Consider the following 24,948-nt stretch of genomic DNA (forward strand, 5'->3'; position numbering starts at 1 on the left):
TTGCATTAGGTAAATCCAGCTCTAAATGCAAACTGAACAGAATTTCTCCCTCATCTCTATTGTTGAATAGTTGGAAGAATAAATTTTATCAGGTATGACTCTCTTAAGCCATTTTATTATGCTACACAAGAAATACAGAAATGAAACCAAACTTCAGACACAGAGTATTATTTGTAAGTTTATGAACTAGATCTCATAGCCAGATGGAAATGGTTGCCTCAGAAATAAATTAATTGCTTACTGGGAAGGCCATGGGAGATTCTAAAGGTTTCTAAGAGGTAGGGGAATTTGGGAGTACAAACGGATGATACTGTGTTGAATACAGTGTTGTCTAAACCTCTGCTGGAAACCACATCTGCCAGGGTCCAGGAAGCATCTCTGAAGACACTTCTTCAATGGCACTGGACTCCCTGGAGTCGATCTCGGATCAATATGCCCATCTTTCCCCTTTGCTGACAAGGCTGCAAAGCTACAAGGACATTTTTAACATGCGCCCCAAAGTGGCAACATTTTGGGAATTGGGAATTTGGGAAATTGCCAATATTACTTGCCAACCATCAACTCCAGGGCTCAAACTGCTGTCACCGGGTACTGATTCTAATCATCTCATGTGAGTAAAGAGCTGCTTTCACTATATTCCTGGCTGCTGCAAGAATGAAAGTCAGTGGATGCTGGAAATTGGTAAAAAGCCCTCCAGGAAGGGGTGGCTAAACAGTGTTTGGGCTATAGCCCTATCTCACTGGTCAGCAAGGTTTACCACGCCTGGGCCGGTTCACTCCAGCAGAGATCCCTCTGTGGGCTGGATTGCGCATGTGTGTCTGCGTGTGCCCGCGATTTCTGGCATCTGTGCAGACCCAATTTTTGACATCTATGCCTGTGCAGATGCAATTTCCGTTGCCATGGAAGCAAGTCCCCGCACCATGCTGCGCACGGGGACTCGCCGAGCGGGTGGCTCAATTTGGGGGCAGCTCGTGGGCTGGTTAAACGACCCCCGTGGGCTGCTTGTGGCCCATGGGCCTTAGGTTGCCTACCCCTTCCCTATCTGAACACCTCACCCCTCACCAGAGAGGGTGATAAAAGGCGACCAATCTGATAAGAGCATGGCATTCATTTCTCTGCTTTATGAATGAAAACAGGGAGGCACGTCCACCACCCAGGTAACCTTCTAGAGGGGCTATTTGAATATGATCTGATTTGGAGGGGTTGATAACGATAGCATACTGCTTTGCAATAGGGCACCTTATCTTCTGTCCGCCATATGCATGCAAACAGCATTGTGACTAGTGTTGTTCGTTCACAAAATTAAGTCAACAATGAGGTGGAGAAGGCATATATTATGATAAAGGAAAAGGATGGCTTTTGTGGCCTGGACACAGCAAGCTGCACCTGCCAAGATTCCACCTTCTACACACCTGTACAACATACAGCAGCTGTGGGTCATAGGGAAAAGAGCACAACACCTGGTTTGTTTGTAAAAGGTTCCAGGTTCCAATCCTTGGTATGAGGAAAGACCTCTGTCTGTGAGACACCCTGGAATGCTCATGCCAGTCAGTGTGCCTGGTGTGCCTGTAATGCTTTCGGGGCAGCAGTGCTTCTAAATGCCAGTAGCGCAGGAGGGGAGAGAGCTCTTGTGCTCATGTTCTGTTCCCTTCTTTCCCACTGGCATCTGGTTGGCCGCTGCAAGAACAGGATGTGAGGCTAGATGGGTTATTGGCCTGATCCATCTGGCTATTCTGGCTTGGTGACATAAATATATTCTTATGAGTTGGGGGCGATTAGGATGTATGCCTGGGCCCCCTTTCTAATTTGTGGAATAGCCAGGCTAGTTTACTGGTGAGCTAATGGGCCATGAAGGAAAAAAGGGATGGCTCTGGCTGGTAGTTATAAAGATAAAGGTGAGAGTTGAGTTGAGCGCTGAGCCAGAAGCTGGAGGCAAAGTGGCAAGCTGAGAAGCCAGAGAATCAGAGAGGCAAGGTCCTTTTGGAGAGTTAATGTTATGAACCCATCATCATAGGCTCAAGTTGAATATACAGTACAGTGGTACCTCGGGTTAAGTACTTAATTCATTTTGAAGGTCCGTTCTTAACCTGAAACTGTTCTTAACCTGAAGCACCACTTTAGCTAATGGGGCCTCCTGCTGCCGCCATGCCGCCGGAGCCCGATTTCTGTTCTTATCCTGAAGCAAAGTTCTTACCCTGAAGCACTATTTCTGGGTTAGCGGAGTGTGTAACCTGAAGTGTATGTAACCTGAGGTACCACTGTATGTGTAAATAAACCATTTATAGTAGTGATGTATGGAAGTGAGAGCTGGACCATAAAGAAGGCTGATAGCCGAAGAATTGATGCTTTTGAATTATGGTGCTGGAGGAGACTCTTGAGAGTCCCATGGACTGCAAGAAGATCAAACCTATCCACTCTTAAGGAAATCAGCCCTGAGTGCTCACTGGAAGGACAGATCCTGAAGCTGAGGCTCCAATACTTGGGCCACCTCATGAGAAGAGAAGACTCCCTGGAAAGACCCTGATGTTGGGAAAGATGGAGGGCACAAGGAGAAGGGGACGACAGAGGACGAGATGGCTGGACAGTGTTCTCGAAGCTACCAGCATGAGTTTGACCAAACTGTGGGAGGCAGTGGAAGACAGGAGTGCCTGGCGTGCTCTGGTCCATGGGGTCACGAAGAGTCCGACACAACTAAACGACTAAACAACAAAACCATTTATCTTAAAAGACACCACTCTGCTGTATCTCATTCCAAAGGAGACATGAAGCCTCGGTAAGCATCTGGAAGCTCTGGAATCTTGCAGTGCTCAGAGATTGGGGTGGGATACAACAATATTAGTATTTTGATAGATCTTTTGTGCAAATTTTCCCATGGGATTCTGGGAACCCAACACTTTTGCTGAGTATCTCACAAAATCCTGAATGAATAGTGAAAATTGTTCAAAGCTGCGTTGGAGGAAAAGAGAATTTGGGATAGCCAGGAGCAAAGCTTTATACCCATTTCTCACACTGTAATCTTCCTACAACCAACAATGTACAATTTCTTCTCATAATTTGCACAATGAAATAACAAGAACAGCAGCAGCAACAACAATAATAATAATATATAGTTCTTTGCCCAAATGCTCAAAAGCACTTCATATAATTTGCACCGTAACCCTTAGAAAACAAACCCTGAAAATTCAGCCAGTGTTTCATTCCCAAATTACAAAAGTGGGTAGGTGAGAAATCTGAGACAAATAATACAAATTTGTTAATATGTAGTAAAGCAAGAATGAAAAGATTGTGTCGAGCGACACAGTTCATAACAACATTATTTATTCCATCCTGCTTGTTTTGAAATCATCTTCTGGTTTTGTAGATACATGTATTCAATGCACAGACTAGTAAGTCTTAAAAAGTTATCTTTATCACAGAGAACAAAAGAAAAGACAGTGAAAAGTCACACGCAACAATAGACTGGTTTGTTCCACCACATGTTTGCTTACTAAGATTTAGTGGGCATGCATGCAGCCCCTTTTCTCCTCCCTTTGGAAGAGGAGTGAACAGACAAGGAACCCTGAAAATAACTATGGTTTCCTCTTTCAACTGAACCAGGAAACTATGGCCAATGGCTTCAGAACAAGCCAGGATATCAGGGCTGCAATCCTACACCTGCTCACGTGGGAATAAGCCCCACTGAAATTAATGAGTATTACTCCTGCATAAGGCTGCACTGTAGGGTATCTTCACAAATTCATACATACTGGTTTGTTCTGAAGTCATTAACCACAGTTTCCTGGTTTGGAAGAAATGGAAGACTTCCATTCCGTTACTGTAACACTTCCTAGTTTGTTCAGCTGGAGAGGAAAATAGAAGGGCTGCATGCAAGTTGCCAAAAAGCGTCATTAAGCCGAGTTATAATCAGCTGAATACAGTCAATGAGACCATCATCATCTACCCCATAGGAAACTCTGAGTGCAGGTGGGGTACAGTTTATGTCTTGGCAGCTATGTCAAACCCGGAAGGAGTTTCGGGACTAGGAGCACTTCTTAAACCGAATCATTTTCTGAAAAGCCTGTTTGAAGTCTTCGTTAAAGGCAGTATATATCACGGGGTTGATTAGTGAGTTCAGGTAGCCTAGCCATGTGAAAATGTCAAGCAGAATGGGATGAGACCAGCAAGCTTCGCGACAGATAGGCAGGACTAAAGACACCACAAAGAACGGGAGCCAGCAGAAAATGAACGCTCCTAAAATAATCCCCAGAGTTTTTGTGGCTTTTCTTTCCCGGGCCGCCGAAATCCGTTTCCTCTCCAGGATGCTATCGGCGACTTTGATCCTTACGTGGTTGATTAATACTGGGGAGCTGCTGGAATGAGAATGCCCTTCCTGAAGGTTTGAGCTGAGGGAGCAGAGGGAGGAGCCTGCTGAGCCAGTGATCAGGTGGGCCGTGGTAAATCGCTTCCCGTACAGCGATGGCGGCTTAAGAATCCGGGATCGAGCGGCCACGTAAATCCTACCGTAGAGGATGATGAGCAGCACCGTTGGGATATAGAAGGCGCCGCAGGTGGAGTAAATGGTGTAGGAGATCTGATCTGTATTCACGACGCAGTGCAGTATTTCTTCTTGAGCTTTGGCCTGTCTCCAGAAAAGGGGCGGCATGGAGATGCAGATGGAAATGACCCAAACCACCGTGATCATCAAGGCGGCTCTGCTGGCAGTCCGGCGCTTGGTATATTCGAGAGCATCCGTGATGGCCCAGTACCGGTCCAAGGCAATCACGCAAAGGTGCAAGATGGAGGCCGTACAGCAGGTGATGTCTGAGGACAACCAGATGTCACACATGATTTGGCCAAAGTTCCATTCGTGGCTAATGGTGTTAGCAATGCTGATTGGCATGACCAGGATGGACACTAAAAGGTCTGTGGCGGCCAAAGAGCCAATGAGGTAATTTGCAGGAGTGTGGAGTTTCCTGGTCAGAATGATGGTGATGATCACAAACATATTGAAGAGCATCGTCGCCAGAGTGATCACAGCCAAGATGGCGGCAAGCGAAACCTTCAGGCCTAGCAGCGTCCCCTCATCCCACTCCTCTGGCATTTCACTGGCGTTGAGAGATCTGTTTGACATGCTGAGGAGAATAGACTTTGCAGACCAGTTGTACTGGGTCTTCATGGCTGTGTTGGATTCCTCCCCTCCTCTTTTGAACTTAATCCTTTACATATACTTGATAACGTCTGTCTCGGTCTTTAACGAAACCAGGTTTTCTGAACTAGATCTTCGAGGTTGGTAAAAAAAGCACGCCACTGTGAAACAGAAGCAAAGACAATAACAGAAGCATTAACCAAGCATTAACTACAGTGTGCTTTGTGATGCAGACTTTGGTACTATGGAACGCAGTGCAAGGCCAAAATCTGGTGGACCCCCCCCCCCAAAGGTGCGTAAGAAGGTAGCCAGCTTTGGGAAAGAGTCATGAGGCTCTGACAGGGTCCTACAGCCCTCCTTCCCAAAGCTGGGAAAGTGCTAATTAGGCTTTGGCATGGAGGTAGGAGGACTCTAGGACCCTGTCAGAACCTCACACTTCCTTCCCAAAGCCCAGAGCCTTGCTTATCTGGCTTTGAGTGTGCACCACTCGCACAGCCCTACATACCTGTGCTATGACTCCAGCAGCTAATCCTCAGGGGCATATTAACACAGGCTATACAATCAACAGTAATAATATAATTTCTACTGCAATTCTAACCATGTTCACTGAAAAGTAAGAGCCAAACTAGACAGTATGTGAAATATGTAATTGCATCTGTCTGTCTGTCTGTCTGTCTGTCTCTCTCTCTCACACACACACACACACACACATATCAGCTGCTGGAGGCAGAATCAGGCCCAGGACCATGGCATGTCTATGTCTCTGTGTTAATACTTCCATGCTGTGCTGAAGTCCAACCAAAAAATGCTCTTATTGATCCAGGATGAAAGCTGTTATTTGTACAAATAGCAGTTTCCATCCTGGGCCAAACAGCAGCTTTGGGGAAGAGGGGATTTTTGTAAGGACTGCAGTGGTGGGAGTGGGGAAGAGTTGATTCTTAACATTCACACATGTCATGCACCTTCTAGTCTGGCCCCAAGGCTTTACTGCGTTCACTGGAACATACTCCCTAAATCTGGAGTAGCCAACATGGCACCTTCAAGCTGTTGTCGGACTTCAACTCTCATCAACCTACGGCAGCATGGCCAATGTCAGGGATGATTATAACTGCAGTCCATCAAGAACTGGAGGGCACAATAGCTAGCTCTGCCCTAGAAAGCGGTTGGATCCAGAATTCAGCAAATGCAACTCCCATGTAGCTCCTGTTTGCAAAAGATAATGCTGCAGAATGTTCCGGAATGCATTTACTGCATGGGAGTTAAGGCAGACACTTCAACATACAATTTCAATGAGTTTCTCTGTAAGCTCCTGAACTCTTAAACCGATTTAAGAAAGCAAACAAACCCAAACCTTGGATATTCTCGTGTTTGTGAGTTGTATTTTCAATTAGCAAAAGCCTCCACTTTGTGCTTAGATTCTCATCCAAGAATGAGAAAGGAAAGTGTCCCATCATCACTGTAGTGATTTACCTACCCAACTGTTCTCAGCAAACCATCGCTCCTCTGCCTTCAGGCATTACAGGTTCCAGAGTTAAACAAGTAGAGCTGCCCAAGGAAGGAGGGAAGGACAGTAACAAAGGCCAATCCAGCAACTGGTGCTGCTCTGGCTGTCAAAAGCAATTGCTACCTTAGCACAGCAAAGTTTGCACTGGCATTTTGCAATGAGTCAAGACAGAAAGTCCAAAAGGAATTGCTGTTCGCTAAAGCGTTAAATCGTTTTCGAATATGTTATTTTCCACTGCTAAGCACCATTAAATGGTAAGGCCTTCAGGGGAAAAAATACTTTTTTTACCCCCCTTTCCTTTTCAGTATATAATTGTAGAAACTTTGGCAACTTTCTTGAACCCTTTAGGAAATCTATAGATCTGAAGAAATACTGAACTATCTGACGCAGGTGGCGCTGTGGTCTAAACCACTGAGCCTCTTGGGCTTACAGATCAGAAGGTCGGCAGTTTGAATCCCCGTGACAGGGTGAGCTCCTGTAGCTCGGTCCCTACATAGAAAAATAAATTCAGTTTTAAATGCCAAGGCGCACACACCAAGTCTTTGTGATACCTGAATAGAACAAAAAGAGCTCTTCTAGATCAGAGCAAGGGCCTATCTAGTCTACAGTCCTGTTCTGTTACACACAGTGACTTTCCAGATGCCTCTGAGATGTCCACAAGCAGTACAGGGAGGCAACCCCTCTCTCATAACACTAGAACTTGCTTCAGAACAGAAAGTATTTCCTTAGGTACCTTCCCCTCTATCTCTATCCACTTTCTCCACACCACGTTAAATCTGCAAGGCTTTCTCTCTCCCTCATCATTGTCTGTTCGCTGCAACGATGTCATATTGCCGAGCTGCCATCTACCGCCATGCATGGACGAAGGTCTCTGCAGGTTCTGTGATCTTACCTTCTGCAAATAGTTCATGATCAGGCAGAGGATGCTTTATTATTCTTAACTGCAAAGCCACACAGGGATCCTGGAGCGGAGAAAGACAGAAAGCTGACCCTGCTCATTATTCTGGGACTGGATCTAAAGAAAGAAACAGAGCGTGTTAGCCCAAGAATATATTGTAAGTGGAGCAGTGACAGAATCACAGATAGCAAGAGTTCCTCTGTCCATGACTAAAACCCCTGTGCTATTCATTTATTCTATTTTTATTCAGAAGGCACGGACCATCCCATGGCATTGGGGCCCATCTGCAATTTGGAGGATTATTGCCCAGGCTGTGGCCTAGTCTCTCATGGAGGAGTAGGCTAAAGTCAGCCAGAATGAGCGTTGAGACTCCGAGGCCTAGTCCAAACCTCAAATCCACTGGAATCCCCAACCATAATGCTTTTAAATTGTGTCGCTGTCAGGGCAGTTCTCCAATTACCAAGAATGACCTTGTTTCTGAACGACTCTGGGCACATCACTACACCTTTTGTTGCTAAAAGGTTCTATTATTAAGACATAGAGCCATGTGGTTAATTTAACATTGCCCAGTGAGTCACCCATTAAGCTGGTGACAGGCGAGCAATGAGAGAAGCACATTCTTACCTGGCCTTAGAGACATCAACAAGGTGAACCGTCTGAGGGTGGAAAATGGAGAGATTGGAAACATAAATTTAAAACCTTCACTATACTAAGGATGGGAACACCCTTAATTCTTCTAGGGGTAAGCTTTCCTTTTTATTTTTTATCTTTAGTAGTTCTCATTGTTCAGGTTTCTAGCCTGTTACATATATACAGTGGTACCCCGCAAGACGAACGCCTCGCAAGACGGAAAACCCGCTAGACGAAAGGGTTTTCCGTTTTGGAGGCGCTTCGCAAAACGAATTTCCCTATGGGCTTGCTTCGCAAGACGAAAGCCCATAGGGAAATCTCCGGGGACCTCTTTTAAATGCTAGCGGTGGGGAGCAAAGCCTTTCCCCCCCCCTCCGGCCTTCAGAAGAGGTCCAGGAAGGCTGGCGGGGGCCGAAAGGCTTTGCTCCCCACCGCCAGCATTTTAAAAGCAGTCCGGGATAGCAGGGAAGCGCTTCCCGCTATCCCGGACGGCTTTTGAAGGCAGGAGAGGTCCGCGAAGCCTGGGCGCGCTGATCTCAGCGCGCGCAGGCTTCGGCATGCCGGCAACTCTCCGCAAGCAGCGGCAGCGCTGCCGCTGCTCGCGGAGAGGTCCGCGAAGCCTGGGCGCGCTGATCTCAGCGCGCGCAGGCTTCGGCATGCCGGCAACTCTCCGCAAACAGCGGCAGCGCTGCCGCTGCTCGCGGAGAGGTCCGCGAAGCCTGGGCGCGCTGATCTCAGCGCGCGCAGGCTTCGGCATGCCGGCAACTCTCCGCAAGCAGCGGCAGTGCTGCCGCTGCTTGCGGAGAGGTCCGCGAAGCCTTGGCCGGACAGCTTTTGAAGGCAGGCGGGGGGGACAAAGACTTTCGCCCCCCGCCAGCCTTCAGAAGAGGTCCAGGACCTCTTCTGAAGGCTGGCGGGGGGCAAAAGTCTTTGTCCCCCCTGCCTGCCTTCCCAGGGGCTTTTAAATCGCCCCGGACAGCGGAGAAGTCCTCCGCTGTCCCGGGGCGATTTTAAAATGCCGCCCGCCAGCATTTTAAGATCGCCCCGGACAGCGGAGAAGCCCTCCGCTGTCCCGGGGTTTTTTAAAATGCTGGGGTGGGTGGGAAGAAAAGCCCTTGTCCCCCCCCCCCAGCCTTCAGAAGAGGTCGGGGGACAGACTGTCCCCGGACCTGGTCTGAAGTCGGTTTCCCTAGGAACGCATTAATTGATTTTCAATGCATTCCTATGGGAAACCGTGCATCGCAAGACGAAAAACTCGCAAGAAGAAAAAACTTGCGGAACGAATTAATTTAGTCTTGCGAGGCACCACTGTAGTTGGTGAAAGTGAACTTTATTTCTCAAGCTTGAGAATGTTTTTGTCTGGCCTTTGTAAGTTGTGATCTTGCAGCCTTAAACTTTTGCTTGCTGATTAATAGATGACATTTTATTGTACTCTATTGTATATTTTGTTGTTTTAATATGCTGTCTACTGTGGGCCTTTCAGCTGCAGAGCAATATATATTAATAAACTGTGATGATGATGATGGTGGTGCTCTGGTAATAATAATAATTTGGTATATATTAATAATACCCAATTCCTGCCTTATGGTAGAGTTTCCCACATAAGAACCCATTTTGAGTGGCAATAGGCAACTTATATAACTTTTTATTTGTGGTTCTTCAATAGGACCATGCTAAAAGTAATGGAGGGAAATGTCAATCCTTTTCTAGAGGGAAAACTGGCAAGTGCACTATTGTGCTCATGTCCTGCTTTGGTCATCTGGTCGGTCACTGTGGAAACAGAAACCTTTGGTCTGATCCAGCCTGGTTCTCTTATGTTCTTAAATGTTAGAAAAACAGGGCCTTTTCAGTGCTGGCACTGCAGTTGTGGCATTTTCTCCCTTGGTTTTGCCAAACCCCACTTTTCCAGCTTTTAGAGGGTCACTGAAACCCTTTTTACACTGAAATGCTATCTCCTTGCATTTGAAAATAGTTACTTTGTTCTGGATATTTTGTTTTCATTTGTTATTTTTGTAAGTCATTTAGGGATATATATTTTTAAGCAGGATATAAACAATTAAAATAAATTCAATCACAGTTTCTTTTGCACTCTGTTGCAGATGTGCTCAACATATAGGAAAATTTGATTACAGATACATCACGAAGGTGTTCCCTAGATATCAAGCAGGCATTGCTAGGTTTACATATAAATCAGCTTATCTTGCCTCTCATTTGCTCAGTATAACAATAATAATAATAATAATAATAATAATAATAATAAACAACTCTGGGCAGCTTTCAGCAGAATATAAAAACATAATAGCTGCAACAAAGTACAGAAGGAGCTGAATTTGGAAAGTTTTCAGTGAGCCATTGTGACTTTAACAAATAATGGTGTGTCCTACAAAGGACAAACAAATCCAAATGATAAGAGTGTACTATAACATTGTTGGAAAATTGCTGTTTTGGATCTCATGCCATCGAAACTGTTTCACTTACGAAAACAGTGCTTTGTACTATGTTTGGTATTTTATCAGTGCCATGCTTGAAATCAGCTTTGTTTACAGTTCACGTCAAAAGGATATTTTTATGTTACATGTGTACGTATATGGAGAAAAATGCAGTAACTTGATTTTTGCAAGGTTAAAGGCTGCCAATTAAATGGCTTTTTCCCAGGCCTCTGGTAGTCTGGATTAAAAAGTTCCCATTGAATATGTCATGAGTTCTGCAAGAGGGATGAAATAACTCATCTGAGGCAGCTATCAGTATGAACAGTCATGGGCTAGTTATTTCAGCAGCAGTGGAAAACAGAGTCATGCTTCCCTGTTCTGTTGACATTTGGCAGAAAACAGTCCTGGATTCTGTAAGATTCTGGACTCAAGAGTCTATAAAATTGCTGTCACTGCAACTGGGATTCCAAGGCAATGATAAAAAAAGGAAATCGTTCAGCCAAAATCTAAGACGGTATCCTGACAAAACCCTTCTTCTATACTTTTTTTGTTAAGTGACTAGACTTCTCACTTCCATAAATGGCCAGTGCTAAAATGCTATATATTATAGTGTTATAGTTCTCAGGTCTAGTTCTGGGTTTGAAAGGGCCCTGGGCAAAAAGCCTTTGGTGGGGTCCTTTCCCTGTTGGTGGGTCATAGCGGGTGGTGCTGTGGTCGAAACCACTGAGCCTCTTGGGCTTGCCGATCAGAAGGTTGGCGGTTCGAATCCCCACAACAAGGTGGGCTCCTGTTGCTCTGTCCCAGCTCCTGCCAACCTAGCAGTTTGAAAGCATGCCTGTGCAAGTAGATAAATAGGTACCGCTGCAGCGGGAAGGTTAAACAGCATTTCCGTGCGCTCTGGTTTCCGTCACAGTGTTCCGTTGCGCCAGAAGTGGTTTAATCATGCTGGCCACATGACCTGGAAACCTGTCTGTGGATAAACGTCGGTCTGAAAGCGAGATGAATGCCACAACCCCATAGTCGCCTTTGACTGGATATAACCATCCAGGGGTCCTTTAGCTTTTTACCTTTACTGCCTGTCCAAATAGTGACAGGCAGCTGGGTCTAGCAACCATTTTAATTTCTCCCTGTGGCCCTATCTGGTTATCTTTGGCAGGATAGATGATATGTAGACGGTACTAGGTTTAATCCCTTCCATCTCTAGTTAGCAGGTGGTGGGGACAGACCTCTGTTTTAGACCCAGAAGAGATGCCGCCAGTCAGAATAGCTCCATGGACAAATATTACAAGACAATTTCCTGTGTTCCAGATTAACATAATATAATAGAAACCCTATAATATAAAGCTAATTGTTCATGTATCCATGCTGATTTATTTTAAAATGCCTATTTTAATTACAAGCCACTTTTTCTCCACAGAGTTCAGAGTAATGTACAAGTTTCAATCTCTCTCCTGTTGCCGCCATGTTACCCTCACCTAGGAGGAAAGTTAAGACTAACAGAAAATTACAGATCCAAAATCACACAGAAAGCTTCTGCGCTTAAGTGTGTGAATCTGAACCCAGCCCCCGTCCCAGGTCCTAGTTTAACACACTGAGCCACTACTCCATGTGAGCTTTATTTTTATAGCCTGTTCCCCCCCCAACATATCTGTCCAAAGCAGCTTACGAAAACAAGCAAAAGGACTAATTATAAATCTAAAATAACCAATCAAACCATAAGCGAAGCAGCATCAGTGCCAACATAACTTTAAAAGGCAGTCATTAGCATTAGTCAAGTAAAGCACCTGGTAGTTAAATGCCTGGACAAAGCACATTGTACACACCTGGAACCACACAGCTGGTTAGCTCCAGTGAGAGTGTTGCAAAATAGGGTACCACCTTACAAAAAGTCCTGTCTCATTTTAGCAGGGATGGGAAACCTGTGGTCCTCCATATGTTGTTAGACTTCAATGCCCATCAGACCCAACTAGCATGAAATGGTATGGGATTATGGGAGTTGCAGTCAAGCAACATCTGGAAGGCCACATGTTCCTTATCTCTGCTCTTTCAGGTCAAACAAGGAAAACTATGGGTACCTAGTATTCTGCTCGTAAACTAATCCCCCAAGAATTTGTCTAATCCTCTCTTACAACCATCTCTAGCTTAGAGGCGACTTGGATGAATGAGTTGAGGGGATGCTCATCAAAACTACAGATGACATCAAATTGGGAAGGGTAGCTAATGCCTACAGAAGATCAAATCAGGATTCAAGATGGCCTTAACAAACTGGAGAACTGGGCTAAGACTACCAAGATGAATTTCAGTAGGGACAAATGTAAGGTTCTGCACTTAGACAGGAAGAACCAGCTGCTCAAAATAAGATGGGGGACATCTGGCTTGCCAGTAGTACATATGAAAAGGATCTAGGGGGTCTGAGTAGATCACAAGCTGAACATGGGTCAACAGTGTGATGCAGCAGCAAAAAGAGCTAATGCTATTCTAGGCTGCATCAACAGAAGCATAATGTTTCTAGACCAAGGGAAGTAATAGGACTGCTCTATTCTGCCTTGGTCAGACCACACCTGGAGTACTGTGTCCAGTTCTGGGCGCCACAGTTTAAGAAGGTTATTGACAAGCAAGAACATTCGCAGATGATGGCAACCAAGATGATCAAGGGTCTGGAAATCAAGCCTTATGAGGAATGGTTGAGGGGGTTGGGAATGTTTAGCCTAGAAAAGAAGAGACTGAGAGGAGATATGATAACCATCTTCAAGTATCTAAAGGATTGTTGCATGGAAGATAGAGCAAGTTTGTTTTCTCCTCTTCCGGAGAAAACCAATGGCTTCAAGTTACAAGAAAGGCAATTCTGACTAAACATCAGGAAGAACTTTCTGACTGTAAGAGCTGTTCAACAGTGGAACAGACTCCCTTGCAAGGTGGCAAACTCTCCTTCATGGGTGAAGGTTTTAAAGCAGAGATTGGATAGCATCTGTCATAGATGCTTTAGTTGAGATTCCTGCATTGCAGTGGGTTAGACTAGATGACCCCTGGGGTCCCTTCCAACTCCACAATTCTATGATTCTATGGACTGGTGGCAATGAATTTCCCAAGTTAAAAATGAATGGCCCTTTTAAATCACTGCCCAGTTGCTGCTGCTATTTCTCTTACCAGGCGCTATACGTTTCAGTTGTGTGTTTGTAGATAGTTTTATCTGCATTTTCCTGTTAAATGCTTTATTCTAATTTTGTATATCCCCATACGAAGAACTGAAAGCAGGTTCTAGACTGTGGTTAACGGTGTGTGCGCAGAGTCCAAAAAGGAAGGCTGAAGATTGGTGGTCTATAATGTGTCCACAATCCAAGTGCACATGTTTCTCTGCGTTTGGCTAGGATTTGACGTTAGGGGGCGCCGCAGCATTCGCTTTCAGCTTTGGTAGCGAAAGCTAGATGAAGGAGAAAGCAGATCTCCTAGGCAAGCTGTTAAGCATGGATTCTCATTTAATGATTTGCCTCTATGGGGAAATAGCTATGAGAAACCAATGCTGGAATGTAAAATCCATTAGGTGATATGAGGTGCTGGCAAGACCCACCTGTTCTTGTCTGCTCCTGTTCATAGGCCTTTCCTGTAAATCTGGCATTCCAGTGCAACATTTTCACATGTGTTTCTCTTTAGAGGGGGGTTGAAATTTCACTGCACAGTCCTGCTGATATTTTCCATAGCACATCAGGGGAAGAGCAATAGCTCAGTGACAGAGCAAATGATTTGTGTGCAAAAAGTCCCATGCTCAGCCCCAAAGGATCTTGGTTATAGCAAGGTTAGGGAAAACTCTCCCCAGGTGCCTGGAACAGGAATAGTTGGCAGGGTGCACTCCAGATGTTTTGAACTACAATTCCCATCAGCCTCAGCCAGGATGAGAAATGGTTGAGGATGATGGGACTTTGCAGCCCATCTGGAGGGCATCTGTGGAATAAGCAGTGCAATGGAGGAGGGCTATGGAAAAGGACTTGTAGAATAATCCTGCCTCTTACATTTCTGGAACTAGAGCCCTGTTGAAGGAGATACTCAGCCCAGACCAGTAACAGCTTGTAGGGGCCAGGTATGTCAAACTTGCCTGCTTTCAGCTTTGAATTCAGTCAGTTCTGTGCCACTGTCTTGCATAAAATTCCTCAGAAGTTACTAGTCCATTAAGATAATCTACTTCATATAAGGGCCAAGGCGGACATGATGTTAACTGTGCAGCATTGAGACTGCAGGAGGAGGGAGAGTTTAACATACACACACACACCACTGTTTTCTTCTGGGTAAAAGTAGCTGGGGCAAGTTATTTAGTACGTACCACAACGGGGAGTGGGAGGGTGGTCCCTCTGTCCCTCCCATATGGTCCCAATACAGCTTAGCCGCCTGCCCCCTATATGGCTACTATTACATTTTTTATGTTAATTGCATCTATACAATTAACATCACATCTAGTTCAGCCCTTAGTCATTTGTTTTATGGTACCTGCATTGGCCCACAGACTGAGCCAATGGCACCACACATCCATCTCTCTTAGGATCAGAGAACTGTCTGGGTGTTAAACGAGTGCGTGCTTTTAATGTATTAAATTGCCGGCAAACTTCAATAGGTAAAAGAACTGGACACTTGCATTTTCAAATCCAGGCAAACCTGTCCCAGCACATTGGATTTGCCATGAACCTGCATGTAAAGTCTGAACTGCGTTGTGTCCCAGAGTCTTTTTTCTTTGATTTTTAGGTTTGTTCTTGTATTATTTCAAACCTTGCCTGACGCCCCTTAAGGATCAGGGGTACACAACCTGAAGCTCTTCTCAATAACATTAAATCCCCCTTTCTTCCAAGGTGGCACGCATAGTTTTCCATTTCTCCATCTTATCCTTGTGAGGTAGGTAAGGATGAGAGACAGTGACTGGCCCAAGGTTTCACAGTAAATTTCATAACAAATTTAATCCTGAACACCCAAGTCCTTGACCAGTTAATATCCCTTCACCTTATTCTAAATTTTGGAAAAAAAGATTAAGAAATGAATAAACTGGGTAAGGTCTCAAAATTTCCCATTGGTCTCAAAATTTATGGGATCCCTTGTTAGGGTCTTTAAAACTAACAGATTCAGGTTGAAATCCTGTACATACTTATCAGTGAGGCTTTGTACAGAGCCTATGATGATTCCCAGCTTACTGTTGCTTTCTTTCTGTCTATCACTGAGCAACAACCCCTTCCCTATGATTTTGATGGGGGATTTGTTGGAAGAGATAGAGATCAGTAGGTGTGCTGAGAAAGAGTTCCTGACATAGTGGCCAGCAAATGGGGGGGGGGGGGGAGGCAGAGTCATTTAAGGAAGCCCGGGATAGTGAATCTGGAAGGCAGGAATGGCTCAAGACATTTCGGAACCTGAGGCGAACCACAAAAGGATGCCTTCCCTCCCACCAGGAAAGCAGGGGTGAGTGAAGATCAACACCACAAACATGGCAGGAACATGGGCATAGCCAGGATTTTTGTTGGGGGGGGGCAAGACTTTTGTTAGGGGAGGAAGAACCAACCTGATTGGTCAGTTAGTTAAGTATTTCTATTTCTACTTGATGGGGGGCAGCTGCGCCCCCCAGCTATGCCCATGGACAGGAATAAAGATATACATCGGGATCTGCTGCCTTGGAAGATCCTGCCTGTTATCTGAGGCAGTTACCTCACCTTGCTTCATGGGTGGGAGGGCTAGAAATCCTAGATACAGTTAGATTAGGATATGAGTGAAGAATAATCACAGCCATCATATCAAACTCAGGCTTAAAAACTGACTCAAAGGGCAACATTCTGATAGCAGAGATAAAAATCTGTCACCAAGGCAGCTAATGACAAACAACAGTCAAAGGCTAAAACCCCACTGATTTCAATGGAATTCATTCCCCACATTAAGCAGCCCTAACCAGATCTGCTGGAATAATGCTGGAACATTATTTTTTGCTTAAGGCAGTGATCTTATACACTCTTACTTGGCAGTAAGTCTCACTGAGCTCAATTGGCCTTGCTTCCCAAGGCAGCCTAAGAGGCTAGCCTGACCCTAGCTCCGTGTGCATGGCAGAATTGGCTAATGCAATACTTGAGTATGTAGCAGGAGGACAAGTGATTAATAATAATAATAGTAATGGAGCAAGTGGCAATTTTTGGCACGAGGCAACTGGAAGATTGTCCCTGCTTCTCTCCCACTGCAACCAACAGTGGCATAAACTATCGCAGCAAAGCCTACAGTCCTGTGGCAACTTAAAAACTAACAAGTTGATTGCAATGGAAGCTTTTGTGGGTCAGGGAACTCACATTTTCAGGTACAGGCTCTAGCCCATGGAAGGTTATGCCACAATAAGTAAGTTTCAAGGTGTCACAGGACTCCTTCTCCGTTTGCTTCCCTTCCTTAGCCCTTAAGCAAGAGGTTAGCTTGGACACAGCTGTACAAACCAGATCAATGATTTTATGCGGATCTGCTCTTTGGGCAAATACAGTAGTGGGGTTGGGGGGGCGGCGGCGATGTCTTAAAGCATCAAGATTTGAGGTCCAGACCCAGTCTGCAAAGTGAAAGCTCATGGAAATTTCTTTCCAATCAGGCTGGATTTAGCTAGAAGTCGAGTCAGCTCAACAACTCGATTTCTGCCTTGATTTGGAAAGGCAAAACTGCAAGCCGCAGCTCCTAGATCTCATACAGAGTAGCTTGGACTGAATCAGACGATCGCCCATCAAACACGTCATTTAGTCGAAGCAAGTTCTCCGTCTACATATGGCACCGTTACCCCACGCTACCAATCGCTTTCTCTCTTCTTCCAAGTAGCATTTTGTCACCTAATCTTTGCTGAGTAGCCGTTTCCTCGCGCGCGCGCTAGTAGCCCTTACGCACAAACCCCCTTTCATTTCCAAAAGTGGTGATTTCAAGGTGGTGGCATCTCTCGCAGCACGAAGGGAAATGGCAAGCCGCGTAGCCCCGTCGAAGTGGCCCGTGGCGTGGATCGCCACTGCCAACAGACTTCACTCCTGAGCTCCAAGTATCCCAAGTTGGACCAGGCAGCTGAAGCGGCTTTTGCTAAATATGTCCCTCCCGGAGCCCTCCTCTTTCGCCCCGATCCCCCCGGCACACGCGTGTACAGGCACATTCGCACGACTTACGGCAGACGCGGATAGAAGACCACGTTTACTCCTGAGTTTCGCAGTCGGTCCGGCAACGCCAAGCCCCGCGAGGGGCTGCTGCTTCTTCAGGGAAAGAGGATCAGACGTTGCGATTAGGTGCGAGCTAGGAGCGCGAAAGGGCCCCGTCCTTCCTTTCCTCCTCCTCCTCCGCCGTTGCTGCTCCTCCTCCACGTGGCGGGCTCCTCCGAACGCGGCGGTTCTCACTCCGGTCCGGCCGGGTCAAAAGGTACGCCCCCCCTCGGGTCTCTGCTGACGCCTGAAGTGCACAGTTCTCACTCCGGTCCGGAAATGGAAGCGTCACCGCCTCGGTCCCGGCGCAGGACTGGGGGAGCCCTTTCAAAAACTCTTTTAAGGCGCCTCTGCCCAGGCAGCTACGAATTCCCCGACGGCGGAAGGCAAACGTTGAGCAGCAGCTCTTCGGAGAGGGCTCGGCTGCCTGAACTGAGGGAGGTTTGTTTCATTCAGGTGGCGGCGGCAGTGGGTGTGCCGATGGAGGGATCGGCTGTCCGATCCTCTGAGACCTCCTAGATTACATATGGAACTCCCCCCGTCCTCGAGTAATTCGCTGAGCAAGGGAGGGAGGGAAGAAGAGGCGGAAGGGCGAGACCCGTTCAAGCTGGTTTCTTCCATGCAACCCCCCCCTCCCCGCATGTTTACTGAATCCAGCCCGTTAAAAATCCAGCAATCGTTGCAATGTATGTTTAAAGGGAAATAAAAAATGCCCTTCGTCTATAATTTATCACTTCTTGTTGTTGTTTGTTGATTAAAAAGCCCACCTATCTTAGAATAAATGGGATGTGTTGACTGTTTTTCAAATGAAATTTCTGCTTAAACCCACCTATGAATTTGCTTTGCAAAGCGGTGGAGGGGAGTTCCTTTGTGTGTGTGCTTCCCATTCTTGTATCTGGGAAATTTGGGGGGAAATTATAATGGAGTAAAAAGGAAAAGGTGAAGGACAAGAAAGGGAGTCTTAATATGACAGTATAACTTGTTGATTTCCTTTAGAAGCACCCAACATAAGGATGCATTATTCGTTTTATTATGCCAAATTCAAGGACGACTAGAAGAATTTGTGCAGTAGTTGTGGAGACCATCACAAGGGAGGACTGTAGAAATAACATATGGGTTTTGGATAAGCACATTCCTCCTGAGCAAAAGATTGTTGGCTGTTGTGCCATACTTGCTATCAGGGGAATTGCTTCTTTGGAAGTGGAGAATATGAAAGATGATGCATTTAAATTGTCCCTCATTTCCTCACCCTTCTGAATGAGGATGAGCAAGAAAAAAACTGGGAAAGGCCCAGAGCTCAGTGATCAAGCAAACATGCAGAAGGGCCCAAATTCAGGCTATAATACCATACCGGAAGTAGTAAGTACCACATAACTCAACTGGAGCTTATTTCTGAATAGATATGTTATACAACTGCATTGCTCGTCATTTGCATCTTCGCTTAGAAGGATCTCAGCTGTAGCAATGGAAAGGTGACTTCCCCTATGAGTCCCCACAGACCTTCTGCCAGTCAGATTTAGACAATTCTAAGCCAGATGGACCAGTAGCTGAACTCCCTATTCTTCAGTATGTTTAAAACTGAACACAAATGGAAGGCCACTTCTTCTTCAGGCAGGGTAAGCAAAAATACAATGGGTGATGCTGTCTCCATCATTTGCATCTTTATGCTAGAAAAAGTTCTGTCTTTTGCTAGTTTCCCCAATCACTTCCACATCATGGTTTTCCCCAAAGAATCCCGGGAACCCTGCACAGAGCTACAGTTCCCAGCACCCTTAATAAACTGCAATTCCCAGGATAGTTTAAGAGAAGCCAAGTGTTTTAGATCTGCTTTAGATGTACTTTGAACATGTATTAGTTGCTCCCAGTCCTTTTTTTCTGGGGGGACGCAGGGGTACGCATACCCATAAACATTTTGTGAATCTAACAGGAGAAGAAACTAAATTTTTTTTAAAAAAAATATTAGTTTCTTCTCTAGCACGGTGAATTGGAGTCTCAGACGGAAGCAAGCGTTTAATGTGTGAAGTAGGAGTTGGAATCTAGCACAGTGATTGTTACCACCTCTGATGGCAGCTTCATTTCGTTTTCAGGTGTTTCCTGAGTCTCAGACAGAAGTGAGCCTTTAATGTGTGAAGCAGTGTGGAATGTGGATGTGTGGTGTTTTACTGATGAAAGTTTGACCTCATTGAGGGGCAGCACAGTTCAATATGAGTAGGAAAATCACTAACTATTTTTCATCATCACAGCCAGCAAAGAAGTATAAAGTTAAGGATGACTCTGTACTTTTGTGCATTTCCTGTATTTATTTCCCCCAATTTGAATTATAAAATGGTGATTTTCTTGAGTCAAAATGAGAGTACCCCTAAACATTTTTTAAAAAGAAAAATAGCACTGGTTGTTCCTATCTACTACCTGGGGCAATTTATCAGACTAGTGGAATAGGTTAGACATTAGAGAGCAAAGGATCCACACAATGTGCAGTTGGCCCAGCCTGGCATGTGGAACCCCACTAAATCCTACTAGACAATGCAAGATCAATGCAGTATCATGTTACAGACGCCTCAAGTCTGACCCAGTAATTTAGTAATTCTGCTACAACATTCCTTCCCACCAAAAAGAATCAGAAATGGGAGCATAAGTGAATTTTAATTTCCTCCTTTGTTTATGCCTGGCCGTGAAAATGTGTGTTCCGCAAGGCAGAGGAGACCAAATGTTGCTTACCTTATGAATGTGCCATCAAGCACATTCCAAAACACAGGTTTTAAGCCAAAAGATTAAATTACTGATAGAATGCAGCGAATGCGGAAGGAGATGTTAACCTCGCCGGTTTTAATTTCCTTGCTCCTGAGGGCGGCCATAAAAGAAAGATTGTTTAGATGAAAGGAAGACGCACAGCAGGAAATTCATAGGAAGAGTTGAAGTTATGAATGTGAGAAGCCGACACCGTCTTTCGAAAAGCCGATGAGTCATAGCATACAAGGATTCCAGAAGACGAGACAAATACCTTAGAGGGTCCCCGCCACCCCACAAACGGCAGATTGTTTTTTAGTGACAGATTTGTTATTAAAAAGCACCTGGGAAAGAAGAAGAGCAACTTTCCTTATGAAAGCAGGAAGATGTTGCTTAACACTCCTGTTTGATTATCTCCTGAGGGAAGTTCTAAGGCATGGGTAGGCAAACTAAGGCCCGGGTGCCGGATCCGGCCCAATCACCTTCTAAATCTGGCCTGTGGACATCTGGGAATCAGTGTGTTTTTACATGAGTAGAACATGTCCTTCTATTTAAAATGCATCTCTGGGTTATTTGTGGGGCATAGGAATTTGTTCACTTTTCCCCAAAAAATATAGTCCGGCTTCCCCACAAGGTCTGAGGGACAGTTGACCAGCCCCCTGCTGAAAAAGTTTGCTGACCCCCGTTCTAAGGGAAGAGCCCTATTGGACCAAGGATCCACCTCGTCCAACAAGAGGAGAGGAACAGACCTGTTTGGCCCCTTAGATACCATTGGATTCCACTTCTCATCAGTCCCGGAGCACAAGACCCACTAATTTTTTTGTATATTGCTCTGGTTTGTGGCTTTCAGGGTTCTAGTAAAAAACCGAAATCAATATTGCAAGCCTGAACATCTGCACCTAAGAAACACAAAGCTCTCACAGAATAATTCCAGCATAATACGTACCCCGCCCATCAGTGCAGGCAAATGTGTTGATCCATACACACATGCACTCCCTGCAAAAAAAGAAAAAGAGTGGCAGTAAAATGAAATCTGGTTTATTAGGATCACGTGACAGGATTTTTATAGAACAAACTCAACTTGAATAACATATTGAGCTTTAGCAAAAGATCTCCAGCCAGCGGAAATGCAACCTTTAGCTTTTAAATAGCAGTGCAAACCATCTTGCAAAGAAGTGTTACCCTTTAAACCAGGCACTGGCAAACTCGCCCCTCCAGCTGTTTTGGGACTACAACTCCCATCATCCCTAGCTAACAGGACCAGTGGTCAGGGATGATGGGAGTTGTAGTCCCAAAACATCTGGAAGATGTGTGAAATAGGAGGAACCAGTCAAAGCATGGGGGAAAGGGAGGACCCGGTTTCCATTTGACTCTTTCCCCCCATTCTCTTGACTTCCTGTATGTCAAGGGTAGGGAACCTCACACCCAGACGCCATATGTGTCACTCTAGGCCTCTCTATCAGGCCCTTTGGGACTTATCAGTGGAGCATGAGACTCTTAATCTCAGGATTGTGGGTTCAAGCCCCACATTGTGCAGAAGATTCCTGCATTGCAGGGGGTTGGACTAGATGACCCTTGAGGTGTTTTTGTCTGACTGGAGTAAGTCCTGGGAATCTGATAATGCCTCTTCCTTGCCCCAATGAAAGATAGAGAGGAATATGTGACTGTGTGCAGAAACTTGCCTGCTGTCTAAAATATATATTTATTGTTCTGCGTGCCTTTGTCCACGTGGCTCCTAGAAGGTTGCTGTGATGAAAATGTGGCCTTCAAGCTGAAATAGAATCCCTCACCCCTTTTCTATGCTAATCTGCCAAGAACCTTGGTAACCTCACTATCACCTGCAAGATCATCATTCCTGCTCCAAAAACAAAAATCCTGGAGCTGTGCTTCCTTTCCACCCGCTACACCCTGCTGGCAAATGCTACTGTTTGCATGGGCCTAGTGCTCAGAAATTATCAGTCTTTTTTATAGGCTTAGCATATTTTTGCTGGGCTTTTGTTCCAAATGCCAGCTCTGTTGCTGCGCCTTTCTAAAGATAGATCAGATGAAATATGCTGGATGGATTTCTGACAGAAATCTTTTGATGGCTTGAAGCTGGCCTGAACAACACTCCCAACTGGAGTTGACCTGGGATTTTGACAAGGCCGTTGTGGTTTGCATTGATGTTTCAGATCCTGGGATAGGTGCAGGTCCTAAAATAGCAGGATGGGAGTGGGTGGGGGGAACCATATACTTGGGTCAGAGGTCATCTAAAGACATGTAACGGGTGGAAACAAAACTTAACAAGGCTGGAGCTTAGTCTGAAGATGAAGGTGTGTAAGAAAAGAGTCTTTGGTAATTATCATAAAGCGCTAATTGTCCCTTGCTGTGCTAAGTAGAAAATGGGAATAACCCTCAGGCTGGGCCCACACCACTTCATGCTGCTTGGAGGCTTGCTCCCATATGTTTTCCAAAGGACACAGCTCTGGCACTGCAAGTCAAATGTCCTGTGTTCACACTTTGCTCTGCAGATGGTACTTCAAGCAAGGGTAACTCATCACCTCATGACTGGCTGCTTGGAGTTGCAGGTAAGCCCATCCTGAGTAGCTTTCTGTTGCTCTCCCCCTTGTCCTCTCACTCCTCTTTGGGTCTCCTACCCGCACTCCCTTTTATCTCCTACCACCGAAGCAGCTGGGGAGAGCTGCGTAGCCTTCCTGCAGGCCCCTGGGGTCCCTCATGCTACCCTGTATAAGGTAACAAGAAGATGCTATTCCACACCTATCAGGCTGGTACAAAATGTGCCAAGTTCATTAGGGTGAATGGGGCGCTGCCCCATTGAAATATACTTGGAGTCAAGTGTGGATTTCATGCTCTTTATTCAGCTCATAGTAGTGAGGAATGAAAGTTTTCCCAAAATATCTGCCTTATATACATTATTTACACAATGGGCTGCACGTGATTGGCTAATTCTGGGAGTCTCCTGTAGGCCAATCAGGTTGCGGATTCACTTCCACCTGGAGCTGGATTGGGTGGCTCCTGCGGACCAATCATACTGCTACATTGTTCTAGGACCAATCAGACTGCTGCATTCTGGACCCTATTGTTCTAGGACCAATCAGACTGCTGCATTCTGAATCCTATTGTTCTAGGACCAATCAGACTGCTGCCTTTTGGATCCTATTCAACTCAGTACGTAACACCCATCAACCTCAGTCAGACTTCATCTGCCTGCTTGCAACCAATCCCAGAGTTGGTTCTGGCTGCTCTGCCTCCTCCATCTCATTGTTGCCTATGTAGAACCTTCATCACACGTGAGGGAACACAGCTTAGGGAGCACAGTACAGACCGCATTTCCTCCAATACCTCGCTCTGTGCTGCACCTGCTCATTGATTGCCCTTCCAAATAAATGCTGCAAAAGCACAGTGCTGCTGGTGGGTGCCAGCATGCAGCAGGTGAGCAGAGCAAGCACTGGACCATGTGGTCCCATCTGTTCCTCTGCCTACCTACTTGCTTGGTCAGGGGCCTGTTCAAATGGAAATGGTTGTGATGCGTTGGGAGAAGGAGACCAGTTGAGACAACATGCCAACAACATGCAAGCATCATCACCACCTGACTCAGTAGGAGGAAGGTGCATCACCATATGATGTGCCCAAGGGCTCTTGCTAAGCCCAACCAGTCCTTATACGGACAGTGGGGCATCAGGTGGGATCTCCCAGATCCTCATTGTTCTTGCATGAAGCCTCTCATTCTGCAGTCGATCAGGTCATCAATTCATGTGACGTACTGTATCGGAGGCCTCTGCAGTTACACACAATTCTCTTGTGGGTCATTTTTTGCCTTGCACAGGCTGCACAAAGAAAGATGGATTTTGAAAAGGCATAGTTCATGTTGATGTTACCTGACTGATATAGACGTAGCCAAACATGCCTAAATAAATCACTACAAAATCATCATACCTCTCGAGAGAAGATTTACCTGCTAATATGTGGGGGCAGGGGATGCGGGTGGCGCTGTGGGTTAAACCACAGAGCCTAGGACTTGCTGATTAGAAGGTCGGCGGTTTGAATCCCCGTGACAGGGTGAGGTCCCGTTGCTCGGTCCCAGCTCCTGCCAACCTAGCAGTTCGAAAGCACATCAAAGTGCAAGTTGATAAATAGGTACTGCTCCGGCGGGAAGGTAAACGGCGTTTCTGTGCGCTGCTCTGGTTCGCCAGAAGTGGCTTAGTCATGCTGCCACATGACCCGGAAGCTGTACGCCGGCTCCCTCGGCCAATAAAGCGAGATGAGCGCCGCAAACCCAGAGTCGGTCACGACTGGACCTAATGGTCAGGGGTCCCTTTACCTTTACCTTTACGTAGGGGTAGACAATACCTTCTGCTCTCTAGATGTTGTTGGACTCCAGTTCTCATCAGTCCCAGCCAGAATGGCCAGTGGTCAAGGATGATGGGAAATGTAGTCCAATAAGTAATTGGAAGGCATCCCACTGG

General features: G+C 45.8%; 1 protein-coding gene across 2 annotated transcripts; it reads right to left on the bottom strand.

Annotated features, from left to right (window-relative positions):
* Positions 1 to 3,301: 3,301 nt before the first annotated feature.
* On the bottom strand, positions 3,302 to 18,490 carry HTR1D (5-hydroxytryptamine receptor 1D). Of its 2 annotated transcripts, none has more exons than XM_081015453.1 (3): positions 17,726 to 18,490; positions 7,522 to 7,644; positions 3,302 to 5,286 (listed from the first exon to the last, which is right to left on the bottom strand). In XM_081015453.1, exon 3 carries the CDS (start codon positions 5,153 to 5,155, stop codon positions 4,019 to 4,021), a length of 1,137 nt encoding a protein of 378 aa, XP_080871579.1. In that variant the 5' UTR covers positions 5,156 to 5,286; positions 7,522 to 7,644; positions 17,726 to 18,490; the 3' UTR covers positions 3,302 to 4,018. The 2 variants fall into 2 exon arrangements, with proteins under 2 accessions (XP_080871579.1, XP_080871580.1); XM_081015454.1 differs by lacking the exon at positions 17,726 to 18,490 and adding an exon at positions 17,464 to 17,718.
* Between the last annotated feature and the right edge of the window lie 6,458 nt (positions 18,491 to 24,948).

The sequence above is a fragment of the Podarcis pityusensis genome, assembly GCF_964106645.2.
Source record: "Podarcis pityusensis genome assembly, chromosome: 8".
NCBI lineage: Eukaryota > Metazoa > Chordata > Lepidosauria > Squamata > Lacertidae > Podarcis > Podarcis pityusensis.

What these genes read in the sequence shown, in the direction of transcription:
- HTR1D (XM_081015453.1), bottom strand. Translation starts at nt 5,155, where the DNA reads ATGAAGACCCAGTACAACTGGTCTGCAAAGTCTATTCTCCTCAGCATG.